General features: G+C 37.2%; 4 protein-coding genes and 1 non-coding gene across 8 annotated transcripts; 3 read left to right on the top strand and 2 right to left on the bottom strand.

Moving 5' to 3' along the window:
* Positions 1–467: 467 nt before the first annotated feature.
* Positions 468–1,938, top strand: LOC135613229 (EPIDERMAL PATTERNING FACTOR-like protein 4). Of its 2 annotated transcripts, none has more exons than XM_065110332.1 (4): positions 468–588; positions 673–1,045; positions 1,133–1,167; positions 1,387–1,938. In XM_065110332.1, the coding sequence occupies exons 2-4, from the start codon at positions 919–921 to the stop codon at positions 1,621–1,623; spliced, it is 399 nt and encodes a 132-aa protein (XP_064966404.1). In that variant the 5' UTR covers positions 468–588; positions 673–918; the 3' UTR covers positions 1,624–1,938. The 2 variants fall into 2 exon arrangements, with proteins under 2 accessions (XP_064966404.1, XP_064966406.1); XM_065110334.1 differs by lacking the exon at positions 468–588 and having other exon boundaries at positions 596–813; positions 907–1,045.
* Positions 1,939–5,289: 3,351 nt separating this feature from the next.
* Positions 5,290–9,314, top strand: LOC135584275 (CBL-interacting protein kinase 18-like). 2 transcript variants are annotated; one of them, XR_010485718.1, is made up of 3 exons: positions 5,290–5,470; positions 6,804–8,509; positions 8,723–9,314. XR_010485718.1 is itself a non-coding variant. In XM_065102348.1 (2 exons), exon 2 carries the CDS (start codon positions 7,119–7,121, stop codon positions 8,448–8,450), a length of 1,332 nt encoding a protein of 443 aa, XP_064958420.1. In that variant the 5' UTR covers positions 5,290–5,470; positions 6,804–7,118; the 3' UTR covers positions 8,451–8,673. The 2 variants fall into 2 exon arrangements, 1 of the variants encoding a protein (XP_064958420.1); XM_065102348.1 differs by lacking the exon at positions 8,723–9,314 and having other exon boundaries at positions 6,804–8,673.
* A 1,345-nt stretch (positions 9,315–10,659) lies between these two features.
* LOC103974546 (uncharacterized) lies at positions 10,660–16,921 on the bottom strand. 2 transcript variants are annotated; one of them, XM_065102362.1, is made up of 7 exons: positions 16,722–16,888; positions 16,532–16,632; positions 15,088–15,184; positions 12,818–12,999; positions 12,507–12,704; positions 11,212–11,271; positions 10,660–11,051 (listed from the first exon to the last, which is right to left on the bottom strand). In XM_065102362.1, exons 3-7 carry the CDS (start codon positions 15,176–15,178, stop codon positions 10,908–10,910), a joined length of 675 nt encoding a protein of 224 aa, XP_064958434.1. In that variant the 5' UTR covers positions 15,179–15,184; positions 16,532–16,632; positions 16,722–16,888; the 3' UTR covers positions 10,660–10,907. The 2 variants fall into 2 exon arrangements, with proteins under 2 accessions (XP_064958434.1, XP_009387676.2); XM_009389401.3 differs by lacking the exon at positions 16,532–16,632 and having other exon boundaries at positions 16,722–16,921.
* Positions 16,922–17,129: 208 nt separating this feature from the next.
* On the bottom strand, positions 17,130–17,211 carry TRNAS-UGA (transfer RNA serine (anticodon UGA)). Its single transcript has one exon. It is a non-coding gene; the product is annotated as a tRNA-Ser (tRNA).
* Positions 17,212–18,363: 1,152 nt separating this feature from the next.
* On the top strand, positions 18,364–21,540 carry LOC135609253 (protein LURP-one-related 7-like). The gene is made up of 3 exons (XM_065102366.1): positions 18,364–18,787; positions 19,243–19,452; positions 21,100–21,540. The coding sequence occupies exons 1-3, from the start codon at positions 18,554–18,556 to the stop codon at positions 21,220–21,222; spliced, it is 567 nt and encodes a 188-aa protein (XP_064958438.1). The 5' UTR covers positions 18,364–18,553; the 3' UTR covers positions 21,223–21,540.
* Positions 21,541–23,474: the final 1,934 nt, after the last annotated feature.

Below are 23,474 nucleotides of genomic sequence, written 5' to 3' on the forward strand. Positions count from 1 at the left end.
GCGTACCAGCTCAGTCTCGGTAAAGTCTGAGGCTCACTGCAGCGACCGGGGAGGCCACAGTCTATGACAAGAGAGTGGGGGGGTCAGTCTCCAGCTCCCATCGTGCGTGGGGCTGTCGGATTGCTAGATTTGAGCAGGGGGGTGGGGCCATGCATCAGCATCCTGCAAGGAATAAAGGTGCCCCCCTGGGGAGGACTGTAACAAAGGCTAGGTGACAAGCTCAGTACCCCCCACTGTGTATCCTCTTGTCCACCTGCTCTTCGCGAATCCACAGCCACACCCTCGCCTGCATGTGCGACACAGCAACTGTGAGATGGAGCGTCTCATTCTTTTAGGGTTGGGTCCGATAACATCACCGTGGGCCTCGGAAAGAGAAAGGTGGCAGCAAAAGATAGTTCACAGCTAGCGTTCTTCGGTCAAAAGGTAACCATTATTTCGTGCTTTCAGGTTGCCATCAGACGGAACACGCAATCTTAATTCCAAGTTTGACTGTATTGGCTGCAGCTGTATTGGCTCAGATGGAGTTCGCGACGACCCGGCCATCCTCCTATCTATTTCATCAAATAGTTTCATGAATACACAGTAGCTGTGTGTGTGTGTGTGTGTGGTTTGCTGCTATAATTGCTTCCTATCTCTATCAACAAAAGGAGTCTTAAATCCATGTCCTTGCAGCGTGGAGCAACTGGGAGGAACTTTGTGAACCAGCAAGCGGATCTTTCGTTCTAGCTTGGAGACAGGCGCACCGATCGAAGCAAAGCCCCGCGATCAGCTCCGTAGCCGTGCCTAGATTTCACTGCTTGTCTTCTTCGAGAGGTGGGAGATCTGCAGCTCCAAAAGACTCTTTAGATCTCCAGAGCTGTGGTTCATCGATCACCTGTCTATGTTCATTGCTTGGTTCTTCTGAAGCTTTACTTGTCCATGGGGATGAGAGGGAACCCTGAAGGAAGATTGGCGTCAAAAGTGGCCCTTCTGTGCTGTGCTCTCTTGTTTATCTTCTCTGTTCTCAGTCTCGCTGCAGGAAACAGCAGCGGTAGGGATCGTTCAGGTGAGCAAACTCCATCGTGCGAGCTGATGTTATATCTCTTCTTCCTTTCTGAGTTCCTGACATTGCTGATGGCATTTGCCGCTGCAGAGATCACAAGCTGGAGAACAAAGTTCGACCCACAGGTGAGTTCTTCATCGAAGCCTTCTCGCTCTCAGGTTGAAGATAAGTGACAGAGTGGCTTCTGATTCCTTATTTGGCTACATCAAATGGTTCTGAGAACTCGGCGGTGCATTTTAGCGAAGCGCTCCCTCGCTAAGATGCGCCGGTCCGGGCCGGTCGATGAGGAACGCTGAGCGCCTCCGTACTAACTTGCGCCGGGTGGCGAAATCGTGTGACCGCAGGGGTGGCGGTGGCGGCGGCAGGGGCCCGAGGCCGCGGTGGCGGCGGTGGTGGCAATGAGACGAAGGGGGCTGATGGGGCCAGGGTCGCATCCGCCACGTTGCACATCGAGGTGCGGCGCGTGCACCCCGTGCTGGCCGGTGCACGTCCCGGTCCCGCCAAGGGCGCCAGCGGACGCCGCCGAGTACTACCCCGAGGCCTGGCGGTGCAAATGCGGCGGCCGCCTCTACGTGCCGTAACCAACACCCACGACCTCCACTCGCGCAGCAGCACATAGAGGAAGAAGAAGACTCCCATCATACTACTCTACCCTCTCATCAACAGAGAGAGAAAGAGAACCTGCATTTGCCACTACTGCACAATTCACCTGCCATGCGTGTGAGCTCAAAGAAGCATTAAGCCCTGAGAAGAAGCACTTGAAATTAATGTACAGTAGCATACATTCATCCAAACAACGTATGTTGCACAGTGCATGCATCTGCCATTTTGTGTGTGTATATATACATTGATTAAGCTCTATAAGGTTTGAGCCTTGTAGAGAAAGTGCTTATATAGATGCATGGTTTTTCTAGCGCATCCATTAATAATATGTTTCCATCCTTTGATTGTGTAGCTCCAATCATAGATAAGAAGAACTTGGTTCATTCAACTATGTATTCAACAATTCAAATGCATGTAAAACTATTTATAATAAAACAAATTAGTTCTTATAATAATTTCAAAATATTGATTCCATTTCTAATTTCTAGGAATCCAAATCAAACCAAATGATCTTGATTCTAGTTCGAGACCATCGTTGAATTTATTTAGTTTTGATATCGGAAAACTACTAATAGATCGGTTCTTATGACGCATTATCGTCTGAACCTTAATGACTTAATAGTATTCTTAATGATGGTATTTTATTCGATGTTTAATTTTTATCTTAATCTAAGTCGATAGGTCGTAACACGAAGGTGCCACATGACTTAGCCACATGACTAAGCTAAGCTAAATTTAGCTAATCTATGACAAATTATATGTGTATGACTAAAGTTTTTTTATTTTAGATATTAGTTTTATGCCACAAAGTGAACCTTTATTCAACAAAGACACAATCTCTAACATTGTGTTTGTTGCAAGATGATTGTGCAATATTTTCTTGGAGCAAACCTATTCTGATATCCCAAATGTTGAAATTTCTAAGAATAATGGTCATGCATTCTTTCTTCATCCAAATCTTCCAACTTTGGGCCTTCTCATTAACATTTTTTACTTGACACATTTCAAGGAATTCTGAAGTATGCCAGTGCAGTGAAGAAGGCAAAATTTGATTTTATGATTAATCATGGAGACCAAAATAATTTATTTAAAATTTGTTCATATCACATTAAAAATATTATTATTGTTGTTGTTATTATTAATTTAAAGTAAGAATGCCACATGCTATTGAGAATACAAAATAAATAGATCTTATTCTATCTATTAACTTAATTTTTTTGCGTCTTATTAGTGTCGAAAAATATTATATACGGGTGATGATCAGTTCAAATCATATATACTATTAGGCATAGAATGTATGATCATGAAGACAAATATGATTTACAATGCATGCAGATAATGAAGTGTTCAAACATGTTATCGAAAATATAAAATGCATAATAAAAATGTAAATATACAATTAGTCCAATAGATAAAATTGGCCACCAAGTTTAAGAGTAAGTGATGCTGCTTTTTATGATGCTAGTGGGTGATGAGCCATGGGGAAATAAAAAGGTTGAAGATTTGTAGGAGCTCTTTGAAGAGGTTATCTTGGAAACTTGCAAATTGCACAAAGGACATGGAAGAAAGTGTAGCACTTTCTTGGATCCTCTTAACATCCATCACATGCAACTTGACCACTCTACAACCCTACTTCAAAAGCTGAGTGATGATGATGATGATGGTGTGGTCACAAAACCTAATCATTCTTTTGGCACAACTGTGCTTTAAGACTGAAGTGTCAATCTCCATTAGTATGAGTTCTTTTGATTTGCTAGTGAGGACCCAAAAGCCAATAAAATATTTTTTTTTAATTTAAAATTTATTATGTTTAGAAATATGTTATAAATGTGTACATTAATATTTGATAATTATTTAAAATCACATTTGACCTGTATGTTATATTGTAAATGCTTAAATGTCGATGTTATCTTATGATAATATTAGCAATTTAGTATTTACATGATGTTAATAATTTTTTTAAATTTAAAAGCACCCTGTGACATTTTGTAAAATCATAAAATTATTAGTATATAATTAAAATCCTAACCTTCGTTTCCTTTCTCATTCTCTTAATTTTTATCGTCATCGACTCTTTCTATAATAAGTCCACCCTATCGCTTGCTTCGTCGCACCACTCGTGAGTTGTTTGTCAGCTTCGTCGCTAATATCAAGAATGGAACTAATTTTTTTTAATTAATTAATTAATTAATTATTAGTTTATATCTATATTAAAAATAATATAATGATAAATTCATCACATAATATTCAATGAACTCTTAAAATATAATTTTACAAAAATATTAATATATATTTAAAAAATATTTTTCATCTATTGCTTATCAAGCACCCAAAATATTTCACAACTACACATTAACTTAAACCTTTTTTGTTTCTTCAAATATATATCAACAACATAAATATATTCTCAAACAAACTCGTGAACTCCACCACAACTAAACATGTTAGCAACGTCGTATCATATGGAAGATATGAAATCAAAAAATTTTAGCCGCATCTTATTCGATTGGACCGAATCACGCCCATGGGGGCCCAGTCGGCGTCGTGTCGAACCTAAACCATGCATCGTGTCCCACCAACCAAATGCGGGGCCCGGCGACGTCACACGCTTTGATTGAAAGGTGTGCCAATTCTTCTGGGGCCCATGCAGTTATTATATATATATATATATATATATATATATATATATATATATGTGTATATATATATATGTATATGTGTATATATATATAACACCAAAAGAAAATATATATAATATTTAAAACCTGGGGCTAGATATTTTTTCGTAACGCGGACGGTGAGAGGTCGTCGCCGATGTCGTGACTCAAGTTGTCGGTAGTGCGCACAGGAAACTTCTGCAAGACGCCAGAAGAGCAACGTCCCAAATGGGCCGAGGTGGGCTGGCCTCATTTTTTTCCTTTTTAATATTAATTAAGCATAAAAAAGACAATAAATGTAAATCTCGTGGGAAATATTGTGAAACTTCTGTAAGACGCCAGAAGAGCAACGTCCCAAATGGGCCGAGGTGGGCTGGGCCCATTTTCTCCTTTTTAATACTAATTAAACATAAAAATATAGACAATAAATGTAAATCTCGTGGGAAAGATCGTGAAACTTCTCTAAGACGCCAGAAGAGCAACGTCCCAAATGGGCCGAGGTGGGCTGGGCCCATTTTTCTCCATTTTAATACTAATTAAACATTAAAAAAAATAGACAATTAAATTGCTATGATCCCACCCACCGTCGCATTATGCCAACAAACAGTCAAGAGACTTAGACTAATGCATTAGGTTTAGATTCCCCATTAAGAAATGATAGAAAAAACAAAAAACATCAATAGAAAATTAATGTGTAGGTTTTTGTACTCATCCTTATGAAACTTATCATACAATAATTGATATGATGTTGAATTAACATTAGTGTCCGATTGTCGGCTTAATTTTCTTTATCGATATAATAAGAACAATTTTTTTGCTTTTATAAAAAATTGAATTTGATATTTAATGGAAATTATTAACAAGAGCGACAAATTAGAGGGGTCCAGAGGGGCAAACTCGGCATTTCCTAAACTTTGAAACAGTACCTGCGTATGATCACCGTAGATATATAGAAATATATATATAAGGATTCTACTGCCCGAGGCGTGTCAGAGCGAGAGAGAGACAGAGCGAGAGAGAGAGTGCATATTAGGAGCGATTGGGGGCGCTTCGCCTTCTGATTCCATCCCTCCATTTGCATTTGCTTTGTGTGTCTCTTGGATCCTTCGATTCAGATCTTCATCGGCCCCTTGTGGATTTCTACCGGGATCTTCTTGTGCATAAAAAGGTAAGAATTCGACCAGGTTGTGGCCTTTTTGCCGTCCTTTGCTTCGATTTCGTCTTTGGATTCTCATACTATAGCCGGCCACGAGATTTCTCTGTTTCGGCATCCCGATGCGGGAAAATTAAAGAAAAAAAAAGAGGCAATTTTGATGCTGTTCAATCTGTAAAGAACGCATTTTTGTTGGGTTTTTTTGTACAGATGGGTTTTCTTTATCATTGATTTGAGTTCCATTTTTTTTCCTCGGTTAAACACGTTGTTATCGTCACAGATTTGTAGGCTAATGGCGAACAAGAAATTTTCGGTACTCGAATTGTTGGATCCACATATGTTTGTTTGGAGATTTGTTTTTGTGATGGTTTTTTCTTTCTTCTTGCGTCTGTTATTGCAGTCTTGCATTGCTGTTCTAATTTCTTTTCTTTTGATTTTGTGAGAAATTAACTTGGTTTCTTTTAATTATTATTTTGGTATGGTTCATTCTTCTATTGATTTTTTTATTGGATGTTAAACAAATCTGTAAAATGTTTCTCACTGCTTTTTCCTGTTGATTAAAACATTTTATTTCGAATCAGACGTATTCCCTCTCTCTCTCCCTCTCTCTTTCTTCTTCTCAATCTAAAAAAGGAATAAAAAGTCGATATTGGAATTAATAGCAGATGAGATGGTGAATCATATCTTTTTCTTTCTTTGAGGATAACAAACTTTCTTATTTGCTAGTATTGTCATCTTCTCTAACATGGAGTTGAGTAACCATTAGTGCAAGTATGCTGCCATTTTCATTTTTTTTCGTTACTATTAAAAAGGCTCTTGTCTGTCATTAGTCTCGTTTTTTTTATACGTTTCTTTTACTGAACCTGAAATATTTTTTTTCTAGATTAGAATTATTAAAAATATTTTAAATATTTTTTTTATATTTTAAGGGGGTTGTTTAGTCTCTTTCTTAATACAAAGAAAAAGAAATACTAAGAAGGAGAAGGGGAGGAGACAGAAGAAGAGGATATTTATGTTCATTTGTAAAGGAGTAGTTTCGAATTATTAAAAAATTTTAAAGTGAGATTATAAATAGTAAAAAAAGGGTTGTAAAGAGTAGTCGCCTAAATTTTAATTCTTTCCATTACTATTACAATGTCTAATCATTAGTGCAAATATACTGCCATTTTTTCTTTCCATTCCTATTAAAAAGGCTCTTGTTTGTCATCAGTCTTTCTTTGTTTAGATTCTTTGCTCTAATTTAGAGTGACTATTTTATGTTTTTTGCTTTATTTTAAACCTCCATTATTATATCATGCCCACATTTTTTTTTCTTCGAAAAACTCTTATTTATTCATTTCTTTTGTAGTCTCCTGCTGAAAACTGGAAGACAAATATCAGGGAATGCTGAAAGATGTGCTTGAACGCTAGGAGATCTTCATCTGTAAATTTTAATGTCACTTCAGCCAAGCTGCCCTTGTTCATCCTTGATGATATTGGAGAGCACAATAACATCCACTCTGTGCTTTATGCACATTGTTTCGATGGAGCTAGATATATTCCAAAAGCTGTCGTATTAGACCACGATCTTGGGGACGACGGTTGATATCAACCACACTGAAGATACCACTCCTAAAGGAAACAATACACACCAGTGGGATTGCTTTTTAGAATTTTTCATATAATGGAGACAGAAAATAAAGGGAATGTGTTGTTGCAGAAGTATGAGGTTGGTAGATTACTAGGGAAGGGAACTTTTGCCAAGGTTTACTATGCTAGGAATATAAGAACTTCCCAGAGTGTTGCTATGAAGGTGATTGACAAAGAGAAGGTGTTGAAGGTTGGGCTTATTGATCAGATCAAACGAGAGATATCGGTGACGAGGCTGGTGAGACACCCAAACATTGTGGAGCTTTATGAGGTCATGGCCACTAGATCCAAAATATATTTTGTCCTGGAATATGTGAAGGGTGGTGAGCTGTTTAACAAAGTTGCTCAAGGCAGGCTCAAAGAAGATGTTGCTCGAAAATATTTTCAGCAGCTGATTAATGCCGTGGACTTCTGTCATAGCCGGGGTGTCTATCACCGTGATTTGAAACCCGAAAACCTTCTGCTTGATGATAATGGAAATCTGAAGATTTCAGATTTTGGGTTGAGTGCTCTTGCTGAATCTAAGAGACAAGATGGCTTACTCCACACCACTTGTGGCACCCCGGCATATGTTGCTCCTGAGGTGCTCAGTAGAAAAGGATATGATGGTGCCAAAGCCGACATATGGTCTTGTGGGGTGATTTTGTTTGTTCTTATGGCTGGTTATCTCCCATTCCATGATCCAAATCTAATAGAAATGTATAGGAAAATTGGAAAAGCAGAATTCAGGTGTCCCAATTGGTTCCCCTTGGATGTTAGGAAGTTGCTTTCACGCATTCTTGACCCAAATCCTACTTCCAGGATCTCAATTGCAAAGATTATGGGAAATCCTTGGTTTAGAAAGGGACTTGATGGAGGATTAATAAGAAATGGCAAAGGAACACAAGAAATTGATCAATCCGATACCAATGAGGATATTAGTTCCCCCGGTACCAATGTGTCCGAGGACAGGCGAGAGATGGGGAAACTTGCTAACTTAAATGCTTTTGACATCATCTCTCTTTCAGCTGGATTTAATCTTTCTGGTCTGTTCGAGGAGACCGACCACAAGAGAGAAGCAAGATTCATATCTTGTCAGCCGGCTTCTACGATTATCTCAAAGTTGGAGGATGTTGCAAAGTTTTTGAAGTTAAAAGTGAAGAAGAAGGATCATGGGGTGTTGAAAATGGAAGGAACGACGCAAGGGAGAAAGGGGGTTTTGGCAATTGATGCAGAAATCTTCGAGGTTACGCCAGCGTTTCATATGGTCGAGATAAAAAAGACAAATGGAGATACCCTGGAATACCAGAAAACGTGGAAACAGGACATCAGACCAGCCCTTAAGGACATTGTCTGGGCATGGCATGGGGAGCAGCAGCAGTCTTAACCTTGATGCTAAAGTTGCAACATTCTGATGCAGGAAGCAGATATGTGTTTCGTGCTTAAGTAATCCCCCCCATATTCTAGATACTCGGTATTTCCATCTTTGTTGTCTATATGTTGCTATGCTGTTTTCTGAAACTATGAAACTTGTTTAAACTAGTGCTTTGCTGCCGTTGTGTGTAATCCTCATTGACTTGTTCGAATATTATTATACATGCTTTGCTGAACCATTTGTGCAATGCTTTTGTGACTGCTGACATAAGCTTATTGCTGTAGGATTATTGACTGCAAGCTTATTGTCTGAGGCCTCATATGGCTGGCTGTTCTCGTTTACAGTTTAAACCTAGAGGTTTGGCATATTTATCTGTGAATGTAGCATGCAAGGGTCTCGATGGATTTGTAATCCCTTCTAGATTCATTCTCTTGGGGAGGAAACCTGAACTGGAACATTCCAGGGTTCGATGAGTGCTATTTATGTGTTACCTACTGTGGCACGTTAAATGTCTCAGTAATACCATCCAAGTCTTTATGGTACTGCACAAGGATTACCATTTCATGGGCATGGGACATGTGCCTATACCTTCTGATACAACATGATTTTATACAGTACTATGGCGCAAGTCCAGAACTGGCTTAATCATCATATGCTTCGGGCTGCAGTTGTCTTAATAATATTTTCTGATGTAGCAAGCTGACGTGTGTTTCTTGCTTAAGTAATCTCCAGATATTTTATATGCTTGGTATTGTATCTGTTTATATGTCACTATGCTGCCTTGTAAGTATAAAACTTGTGCAAACTAGTGCTTTGCTGCCCTGTGTGTGTAACTTTCATTGACTTTTTTTAATATTACATTCATGCTTTGCTGAACTATTTCTGTAATGTTTTTGTGAGCTAGCTAAGTGTCAAAGCAGGAAACATGGTCTAATGGTAGTAGTGATGCTTGCAGGCATAAAACACATTGATGTGATGACTGCAATTTTTTCGTTTAGTGCTCATATGGCTATGCCGCTTTCATGTTGAATATAATCTAGAGGGTTGGGTAACGTATAATGTTTTTTTTTTTTCTGGAAATCTATCTTGAAATTTGTAATTCCTTCAGTGAACCGCAACATTGTTTCTCGGTATCATGACTGTTGCTTATAGCTAGCTGTTCTTTCTTCTTAACATGGAACTCCTAGTGTTGGTCATATTTTGTAGTTCTGCCCAAGGATTACTATTTCTCGACATCTTGTACATGTGCATATACCTTTCTGATACAACTTGATTCTGTACCATGCCTGAGGCACAAGTTATTAATCAGCTTAATCATATACATCCACTTTTTAGGCTGCAGTTGACTTAGCATATATGTGTACCTTGTTGGCATGGGTAATTGTCAACCTGTGTCCTATTGATTGGATCCAATTGATAGGTGTGCCTTTCTGGCACCATGCTTAGTGCATGTCAATACTTATGTGCTGATTGGTACACAGTCCACAATGTTGTAAACTTAGATAAACAAAATGGGTTAATTTTGTAAATAGTTTTATTCTTTTTTTACTTTATTATACATGCATAATGGACTATGATCCTATATGCAAAAAATCAAATGTTTCCCTTAGATGGTGGAGGATCACAATGTGTTGTTTGGTACCAATCAGTGATGTTTAAATACTTTGCTATGCTCTATGAACCTGATTAGGTCAGATACCCATTGGTACCTACTACCACCAAGACTGCTTCATCTTCCTAGGTACTTGCTATTATAGTCTATGAACATGATTAGGTCAGATACCCATTAGTACCTACCACCACCAAGACTGCTTCATCTTCCCAATGAAGTTCTTAATTCCCATTAGTACCTACTGCCACCAAGACTGCATCTTCCTACTGAAGTTCTTAATTCTAAATGAGGTCTTTCAGCTAAAAGAAGCAATGTTGTTACTTTTTCGGTTTAGCTGATCAGAGTTCTAATCATCTATTTTTCCTTTTGTCTAAAAGAGAATGATTGAGACTTGGAAAAGATAGATTTTGGATTGGAGACAAATGATACTAATGCAAACCAAATCAGCATTATCCCACAGCTGCAAAACATTATTTTTCATTAAACTAATCCTTCAACAACAATTTAGAATATTCCTTTCAGATAACAGATATTGCTAACTATTGCAGTATGTGGAACACTAAAATTGCACAGTAGACATATAACAAGATGAAGAATGAGGCAGACATGTGAACACTAGAATAATACTGAGATATTTAAGAATCACAGAGCCATGAGATGTCAAGTATTTACTATTACAAGGCCAGGTTGACTAGGTAATGTACAATACCGATATGCTTATGCACAAATGACAAGCTTGAGGCAGATGTTTTCTATTTACAGCACTGGAGAGTAAAAGATTATTGCGACATAAGTTCAACAATTATGCTCATGTGCAGAGCGCAGAAATATCTTAGGCTTCTTTTTACCTTCATAGCTCAAGCATCAGCAAGCATGGATGCAGTGAGATCTTCTTGACTATCCTTGCATGCGTGGATTGCGGTGCAGACATCATTCGTCTCGAGAAAATTCTCAGCGTTGGCGAGGATTAGTGGGCCATATTGGAAGAGCAGTTTCTTACACTGCATAAAGAGAAGAATTGAATGACAAGCCCAATCACTCGTCTTGGGTAATTCACATTTGATCGTAAGAGGAGGCAATCCATCACGTCTTTGAGTTTGAGAAGCAAACACAAGATGATTCTAAAACCATGAAGCGAATATAACATGGAGAAAAGCTCACCTTTTGGGCAAAATTCTCCATTTTGCTGCAGCCTTTCAGAAGTGTCTCGAGCACCTCAAGCTGGAAAATATCCACAGGTAGATTTGATTAGTATTCCGCAGGTGAAAAATCATACTTCAAGACATGAACAAGACGCATTTAAAGGATCTGGTGAGCTCATCAGTCTTATGATGTGGAACAAGAACTATACAAAAAACAGCATAGATGAAATAAACATGTAACCTAATTTACGCAAAGATTACAAGAAGCTCAATAACAAGAATGAATTTTTGTATCACTTATAATAAAGCATTATCGTCACAGAAAAGCAACCTAAACATCGGCTTAAGTACTAAACATTATGTTGAAGTACCACAATAAAGTTTGCAAGAGCCAAAATCACTCGGTGATAGGCACTGAAGAGAAATTTAACATTATAAATTGTACTGCCAGAAACACACAAGACGGTCATAATCCATAAATTCATTTCATTTCATATATGATTTTGTTGTCAAAACTATAGCCTTATAACGAAATTCTCATTGAAAAAATTAGTGGGAGGAGTAGCAATCCGAAATTCCTATGAGAAAGAAAAGTCAACCTTGACTAGATCTTTGGATTGTAATTATTACCTTCCTCATTTAGTCATCCATATTGATTTGCATTCAGATAAAATGAAATTTTACAGGAAATAATGAATGGACTATTTAAAGAACAGCTGACTTATATTTTGTGCGAAATAAAAGGCACCATTTGGAAGGAATGATCCTCACATTGATGGTCAATCTTATATAAACAACAATCACACAGTATATCAAATGTGGAGCCTTAAAGCTGATGCAAACAATTAGGAGAATGTTTGCTGGTTAGATTAGGATATGCATCTAATTGAAAATAATTACACCTAATCACTGCAATAAAATTGCACAGAATAGCCTATATTAATGTATAAAGAGCATTTCTAGTGTATCTATAAATTTCTGCAAATTATTGATTCTTGCCAAATGATAATATAATATGGCATGTTATATGATAACTATGGATAATCAAGTCATTACAGGCATGAAGCAGAATTTATTAATCCTCAAAGATTGCATTAAATGGCATTGATCTGACGTACCAACAATATATTGATGATGCTACTATTATGGAACTACGGTTTTAAGATATGAGAAAATTTTGTTCTGTGATTAAGATGATAGTAGATAGCACCAAAAACATGTCCTAACTAGGAAGAGAAGCATCTGAAGCATTATAAACAGGGACCTGGTATTTCACAGGAGATTTTTTTTCCAGTATTGCAAAGGAGTTACTACCTCTGTGTCAGGATCTTTCAGTTTGACAAGAACCTCTACAACAACATTCTGGCAGAGGCTGCAGGCATCATCGCGCTTTGGCAATTGCATCACTAAAGTCTCCCCACAGAGATTCACCTTTTCACAGAACTGCCCTGGACTTACTGTGGAAACCTCCAAGAAAAACATTGGTGCATAGTAATCTACCAATGTAATACACTGACAAGAAAAAAATTGTTCCAGAGGAGAACAAAGAATTAGAATTCACAATATGTATATTAAAAATTTTAATCAGAACTAGATGTTCTCCACACAAAAAAAGGCAAGCATACCTGTTGTTTGAAAGAATGCAGTGTGGAACATGCTTTATGAAGTGTACTGAGAACCTGAGTCTGAGTCTCATTTTCACCAAGATAGTATAAAGCCTTGGAAGTGAAGTCTTCACAGAGTGTGCACAATTTTTCATTCCTTACGATGCTACTTTCACTTTGTATCTTGTTATCCACTTCCACAACTAAAACATAAGCATGAAACTAATCAAGTATGCAAAAACTTTCCTGATTCATATGATTGATAAAACACAGTTCCAGTACGACCACATAATTTTGGAATTGATACATACAATCCAGTATCTTTTTTGTATTTTACCTCTTGATGAAGTCTGATTATCATTGATTAATTACACTTATGTCTGAAGGTTCTAAAACAGATTGGATACAGATCAGTTATTGGAAAAACCATGTGTATTTACACTTATATATGGATACTGGGAATGTCATGCAACCATATTTGTTTATAAAGGATATGAATATGGATTCAAATGGGTTCTAAAGCAGATATAGATGTGAATAGTACATCTGTATCTGCCACCCTTATTTTTCTCAACCATTATGATTAATTAATCAGGTTTTGTTAAAATAGATACTTGTAGAAAATGACCACGCATAGGAGCTAAATAAGAAAATTCCTGATTTCCTTAGATTTGATTATTCAAAAGAAAAAGGTCACATTTGCAACTAAAGAGGCTGCCTTCATTGAAGCCAAAAAACAGCCTCCCTTCTAATTGATAGGACACATGAAGACACATGCAAATATTATGAAGTTATACCTCGAGGAAATTATATAGCAAGACAGTTTTTTTTAAGGGAATGGAAGAGAAAGAAAAAGGTAGATCAGATGCTTCTGAAACTAAATAGCGAAGTCTAAAAGGTGAAAATATGAATTTGGAACTTGAGTGAAAATGATGCATATACAATGGGATATTTCCATATTGTTAACTAATTTAATTAAATGTGTAACGAAAAAGTCTTTTTGGAGAGTTTAAAAAGTCATCCATGCCTTCGATATAGAGTTGGTGGTGCTAAAAAAGAGAAATACCATGGAGCGTAGTATAAAATAGTAATGATGAAGAATTTTGGAAAAAATACATCAAAAGATAACTGATTAAAAAGGATGTTCATGAGCCAAATACAAAGCTATATGATAGTTCTCAAGCAATTCTATTGGTTAAGATGAAAAATCAATTATAGACTTGATAAACTAAAGGAAATGAACAAGATATGTAGACACTGGTAATCGCATTAAAAAACAAATATTAACGGGTTCTTGCAGAAGATATTAAAATTTAGAGAAACTGAAGAAAATATCTTCAAGATATCTGGCAGGTACATAGTATTTTCAAATTAAAAGGTCCAACAAAAGTGTCCCTTTTGATTATCTAGTTACAATGCTTGCATACTAGTAGTGAAAAACAAAAAACTGTATAGGGGATTTGAGATAGTTCGAAGGAATGGCCAGTGTTTGCAATACAAAAAATTATAACCACAATCATGTAATACCTATTTTAAAATTTTATAAATTACATATTTTATAAAATAAATGATTTAACACTTCTTAAACCCACAACACATAAGGTTACAAGTTTAACTCAGGTGCAACTTCTATGTAAATCTCTCATTTGTCGTTCAATTGAACTCAAGTTCTTATTGAAATAAATAGTTAACAAAATTCCTTGGACAATGTGCATGATTTGAACGTCCAGTAAATAAGTATACAAGTATACACTAACAATTTTGCACACATGAAGTAATGTTCCAACAAAAGGATTATCATTTCATGGCATACGAATATGTCAATATCTTTGGCATGGTATGATATCATGTATTCGCATGCCCCTGTGTCAGTCGGCACAACATATTAATTGGATTATGTGTTAACGCCTCCAACACTTGTTCACATGGCATGTGCCAATAACATTTTTGTATAGTACATTGCAACCTACCTGACTTACGTTGACCAATAGGACAGTCCTTTTCCCACAGTAAAAGAGACGAGAACAAAAATAGTCAAGTTAATAAAATTTGAGCAATCAAACATGTCATATTAGATTCTAATCGATGCCTTTATATTGTGTTCTACATAGTCGAGATTTACTGTGTGTCATGGTTTTACTAAATTACATGAAATTATGAGCTGGAGAAGTAACACAGATCACGTGATATTGTGCACACTAGCCAAAAGAGATCCCTCGTTAGAGTACAATGGCATGAATGAAGCAGTTTGAAAACAAAATTACCAAGACAATCCACATAAAAAAACTCACCAAAGGCATCCAAGGTAGCCAGACTTCTGGCATTTGCTGGAATAAAGCTGATTACCAGCATAAGAAGTGAAAAGCTTAATCTTGAATCCATAGTTACCTGTTACATAAGCAAAATATTGGTTTATTTCTCAGTATTCAACCATTGATTAAAATATATTGTCTATATGCCTACTACCATGGATATATATTTATCAATCATTCAAATATGCTGATTTCCGTAAAAGTTCCATCTCCTTGGCTTCAACGTGAATATTTGGCAAGAATATGCATAGACATTCTCATAAAGAAAAATGGTTAAAGAAATAGAATAGATTGCAGAGATGCGCTTAGCATCACTAGGAAAAAAAAATAAAAGACCAACAAGCTAAATCATGGTCAAAACTTAACCATGTTTAGAAAAGATATGCTTTTAAGTTTGGTAAAACAGGTCTCAGAAAAAGAAAATTAGTATTTTTTTTTAACCTAGCATGAAATGTTGATGATGTGGGATTTGATATTACAGTAATGTTGTTCCTTTGAGACCTAGGAAATCAGGTTCAAGCTTTGGAAACTACCTTTCTAAACATAGAGGTAAGACAGTATGCATTGACCCACTCAAAATCTAGCATTGGAAGGAGTCTCGTGCACTGAGTTCTCCCTTTTAGCATGAAATCTTGATATAGTATCATTTACAAAGTCCCCAGGCTAAAATATGTGACATGCAAATTATCTTGATTATGAAGGTAAAGACTTTGAGTTGTGAAAATTTTTAGATCATTATCTGTCATAAATTTGACAAATTTGCATTAGAATTACCAAACCCATGCAAAATAACAATCACCAGAGCATAGAACGCACATGTTCCCCAAAGCTTGTAGCTACTACTAGTACCAAAATTCTAAGACTTAGATGATCTTGCTTATCGGATTCCCAATTTAATATCCCAATCACAAGACCAAACACAAAAAATTTCTCCAGCTTCGCTTAACATCTAGAGACCAAAATACCACTTCACCAATTCCCTGTCGAGTGTTCTGCCAAGATTAATGGGACTAAAGCTATGTTGATACACCATCAGAGGAAACTGAAATCAAAGTCTCTGTGGTTCTTGCAGATAAAATTTAGATCACTAGCTATCGTAAATTTGGAAACTTTGCATTAGAATTACCAAACCCGTGAAACAGAACAATCATCAGAGTATAGAAGAAGGCTCATGTTCCACAAAACTAAAACTTGTAGCTGCTACCAGTACCAAATATCCAAAAGTTCGATGATCTTGCTTATCGAATTCCCTATTGAACATCCAAATCTCAAGACCAAACACGAAAAACTCTAGCTTTATGTAACATCTCGAGCCCAAGATTCCACTCCACCAATCCCTAGTTGAGTGCTCTTCCAAGACAAAAAAGCATTGAACGGGATGAAAACTCTGGAGCCGGTCAAGAATTAATGTTCAGATCTTAACCTTGTGCAAGAATCAAAATACCCCTCATCAGATATGGATATCAGTTCAAGGTCTCTCCAAAGGGGCAATAAATTCCTCGAAATTTAATCTGTCTAGTGAACCTGAATAGGCAATCATACGAGATGCCGAAAGATGAGATCGGAGATGGATCAAGAACAAGATGAGGAGATAAGCATCAGATCGAGAGTACCTGAGATATTACTGGAAGGTGGAGGTGGCACGATCTCTCCTCTCCCTCACTGGGCCTGTCCAATGGCGAATGGAAGATGGGTCGACTATCACGCTTAATAGGAGAGGGAAGGAGATGAGAGAATAGGAGACGACGACGCTATTGGCTGATGTCTATTCACCCTTTACTATCTCCATCTTTCATTGGCGTTTGGAGGAAGAAAGCGTGACGTGTTTGGGAAGAGCAATCATGGGATGCCTGGCGGACTTATAATAGGAATAAAATTATTTTTCCTGTCCTGAAGAGCTACCCAGCAACGTCATTGGCTGGACCCACAAGGTGGGCCCTAGTCGTTCGCTCCCTTCCACGAGGGTTGACGGGTAGGAGAGGTATCATGGGCTGGTAATAAAAATACAAAAAAAAAGAGAACGTCGACAGCAGGGTTCGAACCTGCGCGGGCGAAGCCCAACAGATTTCAAGTCTGTCTCCTTAACCACTCGGACATATCGACGACGGTGACAAACTTGTCGAACTAATTTATTTAATATATAATATTTTAACTGAAGTCACATTTATTTCAGGAATACTTAATTTATTTAATACTAAATAAATAAAATATGATTCAATAATTCTTAGACTGATTTTAAAAATTTTTATCCTAATTTTTTATAAATAATAAGTGATAAGTATAATATTTGATCATGTTATTTTTTACTATCCTCTATTTTGGAAGGAATGTTTATTTTCAACTTATGGGTTTTTTTTTTATCAAATTAAGAATTTTTTATAATACTTTATTTCGTTTGATTTGGATGAGCTATCGAAGCCTTGGTTTGGTTCTCTTGTCGGTAGACTCTTATGGAGGCTATCTTTTTTGGACGCTATTTCTTTCCTCTCCCCCCCCCCTCCTCCCCCCCCCCCAGTCAAATCTATTAGATTCATCTTTTATAAGATAGTGATTTATTATTATGATTGAATTCTAAATATAATCACGGAGGGTACTCCTGATGAGATTCGTAATATCAATGCAGTGATCTAAATCAATGGTTCAAACTCTCCTCCCCCCGGGTCAAATCTATTAGATTCATCTTTTATAAGATAGTGATTTATTATTATGATTGAATTCTAAATATAATCACGGAGGGTACTCCTGATGAGATTCGTAATATCTTAATGCAGTGATCTAAATCAATGGTTCAAACTTAATTCAGATAGATTTTTTTAATAGATAAACGATTTAAGATTTCTACTCTATCGAGTCATATTTATTTATAGAAGATGTTGTTGCCCGAGCAAATCTAACTATCATGATAAGTTGACAACAATTCTAAAGGGTCGTCACTTGGCTACAACATCCAAAGGATCGAGGTAGAATCCGATGCTAACACAGTAAACACATTCAATCACTTGATTAATAACATATGGACAATTATCCCATATTTTCTTAAACTAAATTCAAGATAACTATTTTTAAGAGAAGGTAATATGTTATATTTTAATTTATTTTAAGTTTTTATTTTTTGATTAACAAATGATCAAATAATCTTGATATGATACAATGCATTATTGTCTTAAATATAAATTTATTGGATGAAATTTCGGAAGTCTTAAATAGACTATTTATTAGATCCATATAAACGAGCAGCCTTCGGTGGGTGATGATCCATTCGAACCTGCGATCGCAGGGCTCTCTTGTCCGCGCTACCTTCCCCTATGGTCGGGTGGAAACACGCACCATCTCAAGTAGTCGGGTCAAAAAAGGCAAGCTCGCGATCCTTCTCGGTGTGCCCGCTGCGCTGCCCTCGCACTCTTCCGACCTCGACTTCTGCTCTTTCCCTTGCCCCAGACGCTCCATGGAGACCGCCTCCTTCTTCCCGGTGGATCCGCAGATCCCCGTCGACTTCAAGATCCGCAAATCCCTCACCGGCCACGGGTTAACCGTCCGCGACGCCCAGGGCAGCCTCGCCTACCGGATCTGCGCCCCCCGGCGCCTCCGTTGCTCCTCTTCCTCCGCCCCCAATCCTCGCCTCACCAAGACCCTCTTCGACGCCGCCGGCAATCCCTTGATCAGCGTCGTCTATCACAACGTTAGCTCTTCCATCCTCTCCTTCACACCGCGTTCAAATATCATCTTTTTAGTATTATTTTTTGGTCGTACCCGGTAAAGCATCAATAGCTAATTCTCGTGGACTAGTTCGTGCTCGTGAATTCAAGAGCTTGGCCACTAGCCGTGGTTGCAACTTCTTTCTGATACTTTGTTCTTCCTTTATTCACCAGCTTCAAAATCTAAGGATCGCGTTAGGTTATTCCTTAGGGCGAATTGTGGTCTTGACAATAAATGACCAAATTTGCAGATTAAGTCGTCAAGATTCCGTAACTTGGATGTTCTTGTGACTCGATTATTCATGCTGATACGATAGAGAGGCGGACTTGTACAAGTAGCTTTGATCCTTGTAATTTATGGATATCCATTTTGTTTCTTAATATAGCTTAGCTTTTACTTTGAAGTTTCACGGTTGTTCTGAAGTACATAATCTTGTAGGATGAGTGGCACGGCTTCAGAGGGAACAGCCAGGAACTGAAGGATTTGATTTTTACAGTGAGAAAGATATTATACTCTCCATTTGAAACTGAGCTACACGTGTTCTTATCAAGCACGAATATAGGTGACCAAAAACCATGTTTTAGACTCAAAGGCAACGCTTTTCGAAGAGCATGCACCATAATAAGTGGGAATTCGACTGTGGCTCAGGTAATAATCAATTTTGCTCCATTATTTGCTCGACTTTAAGGGCATATTATGTCACTGGTGTAATTTTTGTTAATATTCTTCAACATCATTATGATTCAGGAATAAGTGCTAAGTTTGCAGGGGTTCTGTGATGAATCCTATTCTTCTTTTATTTTCTTCATTTCCATTTTTTAGGGGATGGTGGTGGGTCATAATTTTTTGTTAGCATATTTCAAGGATGGTATGACCAGTTGGAGGAAAGTTATGTGGTCTTGGTTTATTTGATATCCCGAATCTTTCTTTGTCTGGTGAGTGATGGAGAATGATGAATGCAGAACATAAGTTAGTTGTAAGCAGAAAAATGGTTCGGAAGGTCTTTGTGTGCTTTACATTGAGATAATCATTGTGGATTTCTCCTTGTTGGTAGGAGATGATGAGATTTGTTGATCTGTACAAATGTAGTTTCGAATGAGCTAATTGTAACTGCTGAATTGCAAGTGTCCAGTTCTCTGAGAAATTGCTTTGGGGGGAAAATACAATAGTAGTAGACGTTCTGAAGAACATTAGATAATCATCTGATGCAGGAGGAAAAAATGGTTGATGAACTGGATCAGTCCCATTCTGGATGTAAAATGATAAAAAGTGGTGATCAACTAACATGGAAATATTTACATTGTCCTTATATATATTTCTCAATAATGGAGGGCTTTTGACTCTTTTTGTCTCTTTCTAGTGAAAGGAACAGCATCCATTCCACTAAAGCCCTTTTCTTGGCTTGAGAACTTTAAATTTTTATAATGGACAATCTTCTCTAGAGAAGATAGTTTAGGTGAATTATTTTTGCATTTTCTACTCTAGTGAATAGTATTCAGCAATTAGTTTATACGACATTCCACCGCAGAGAAGATTTAGATTTAGTTAGAAGTGTGCTGTTAGAAGTTGAAGCAAGGCAAAAATTTCAAAAATCTTTGTGGCTGGGATGTGAAACAGGAGAACAAGGAAAAAAGATAAGTTTTTGTGAGATGTTTTACTGGCATCTTACATGTGGACATCATGTAAAGAAGGAACTAAGACAGTTTTCCTTCTTGATATTTTGTTGTCAAGTCTTTTGTTTATTCTGGATTTCAGGAGTGCACTACCAAAGATGTTGGTTCTGTTTTTAGATCAAGAAACGGCATAGTTTAATGTATTTTTTCCTTGTGACAGTGCTGTGGACCCTTTGCATGTTAAGATGAAGGTAAAGAAGCTTAAAGACGACAAAATTTTAGTATATTTCTCTTGTTTTATTACTTCCTTTGTTTTGGTTACCTAGGTTCTGTTTGGTACACAATTGGCTCGGTACAGGAGGATATTTTTCATTTTATAAATAATTTTCCTTTCTATGTCAGCATCTATGAGCGAAAACTCGTTTCTAGTTTACTTTCTGTTAATGAATACTCCATAGATGTCTTTGTTCCACATTTTTCGAGCCATGAGTGCAATCAGTTCATCTTTTTGGAGTTGTTCTTTCAAACTAGTTTTAGGTCTATTTTTAAACAGGCCAAGCTGCCATTGCAGCAGATCTAGTTTCTATTGTCTTTTGGTTAATTGGATATCATATTATGGGTCATCAAACCAGTTAAGTCTGTCAGATTTGTGTGAAATAATATAACTCTTTTTTGGCTGCAGACAAGTCTCTTGTACAAACTGAGGAAGATTATTTATTCAAGGCATAAGTTTCGACTTACTGTTTATCCTGGAAACGATTGTGTTCTTGTCATCGCGATGCTCATGGCTTTCTTTTGGAAGTAACCTGCTAACGGAGGGCTAAACGTTGGTGATGCAGTTGTAAGGAGTTCTCATTCCTCCACAAGTAATCTCCTGAGCCAGGTCGATTGGGCAATTCATTGATTTTTCTCATGAATGATGTCTTATCACTGGACTGTAAATTGTTACTGGGGGCATTTTGAATGTACTGTAAATAGTTCCATTATCACATCGAGTAAAGATTTATCCATTTAACCTTGGCCTTCCCAGTTTGTTATGTCTGTGCACTAGATAAGAGGCCCAAGGACATTATTTGCTGTGAAGAAATTGGACGGTAATCAGTACAAGATTCGGTTTATGTTTTGCCTGGGTGCTTTACCTATTTCTGAATCCTGCTCTAGACAAGGTGTACTCCAGTCGACAAGTGCAGACCTGAAACACACCAATTCCTTCCGGATGAACGAAGGCAAAAATCTGTTGCTTGATAAGCAATACATCAAAAAATCTGTTTCTTGATAAGCGATGTGTTGAAGTTGTTGGATGCTTTCTCAGGAGGCAAAAACTCATGTTCTTGCTAAGAGTTTATTTGTGATGTGAAATCCATGGAACTTTATGGTTCTGAAAGTTTTAGAAGCAGGTCTTTGTAAAATATGGATCCAATGAATTAAACCTGCTATAGGGTGGATTAAGTTGAATGATGATGAGACTTATGATGATCAGGTCTAAAAAGGGTGGTGTTGGTTTCTATTGTCTGATAGTAATGATGTATGTCTACTGACAAACTGCAGAATTTTCTTGGAAGGGAGGAGTAGATACAATGGGCTAATGGCCATTTGATGGGATCAAGCCAGCTATCACAGAGGGCATTCAATGCCTTGAAATTGAATCTGATGATGCTGACTTGGTGAAAGTTTTGAACAGGGAGGAGCCACCCCCATGGTGTCTGACTAACAGTTTTAGAAAACTTATTTGTTGGCTAAACAAATTTCAATATGTAAAGATTCTTCATATTTATAAGGAATGCAATAGATGTGGGCATTGCCTAGCTGCCTACAAATTTTGTTTCTGATCAGGTCTGGAGGGCCTTCAGATTTTGAAGTAATATATCCCCTTTTTTTTTTGAAAAAAAATAATCTGCCATGTGAAGATGGAGTTTTCATTGCCATCCAGTTAAAAAGCTGCAACTGAGAAATCAATGTGCTATTCTTTGCTTCATCTGCATCTCTGTGACATGTCATTGTGAATTAATGTGCCAATGATACAGTAATCACTCTTTTTCAGATCTACTTGTTCTCCAAAAGCAGACCCACATACTTGTCAAATGTTTATGAAATTAGGGTTTCAACCAGGACAAATCTGGACTAGAGACTTGCAATATAAATTTTTTAGGATATTTCCAAGAACCCATTTAATTAGGATTAAGCATTTTTATTCACATCATCAGTGTTTGCCCAACCATCCAGCACCTGATGACTTTTCTGTTCTTCAGTTGTGATGGTAATTGTCAACCCACATGTCTCTCTCTCTCTCTTGCAAGTATAATTCATATTGAGAGAGAGAGAGAGAGAGAGAGAGAGAGAGAGAGAGAGAGAGAGCGTAGCAAGTGGATAAAAAGTTGAATTGGTATATAAATATAAGGATTTGGTTTATACAATATCAGTAAATTGAGATTAAATATTTTAGATCATAATGCCTCGGGAGACTAAAACTACTACTTTTCTTGCATAAGAGGGGCACTACAATCAATATCAGCAAATAATGCATACTTGAAAGAGGCAGCACCATCCAGTTCCAAAATAAATATACACCACTTCAATGCACATGATTCTGTCTCTGTTCACAAACTTCCAGCTAAACACCTAATCCAAAGTGGTTTGCAATAGAGTTAGGAAAACCCATGGCTATTTGCCATAACTTGCAAGAAATCTCCCAATAGTACATAATATAGAAATATATGTCACTGTGATACATACAGGTGTGTCTTTCTGGTGTCCACTTATTTGTTTATTTTGAGGGAATTTGTTTGTGTATTCTGACATCACTGATACATAATCATTTCTGATCCTTGATGTGTCCTCTAGTGGTTTAGACATAAAAAATTCAGTCCATTTCCCAAGTCAATTAATTCACAGTATGATCACCTAAATTAGGCACTTGTTTCCTGAAGAAAATATTTTATTTCATTTGAGAACTTCTTAGTTCATAGCAGGTTAAGTAATTACATCTGTCCTGCTCAAGGTCTTGATAGCTTCAGGAATGAGTTTTACATGTTTATTAGGCATTTAAAGCATTAAAAG

The sequence above is a fragment of the Musa acuminata genome, chromosome BXJ1-2 (assembly GCF_036884655.1).
Source record: "Musa acuminata AAA Group cultivar baxijiao chromosome BXJ1-2, Cavendish_Baxijiao_AAA, whole genome shotgun sequence".
NCBI lineage: Eukaryota > Viridiplantae > Streptophyta > Magnoliopsida > Zingiberales > Musaceae > Musa > Musa acuminata.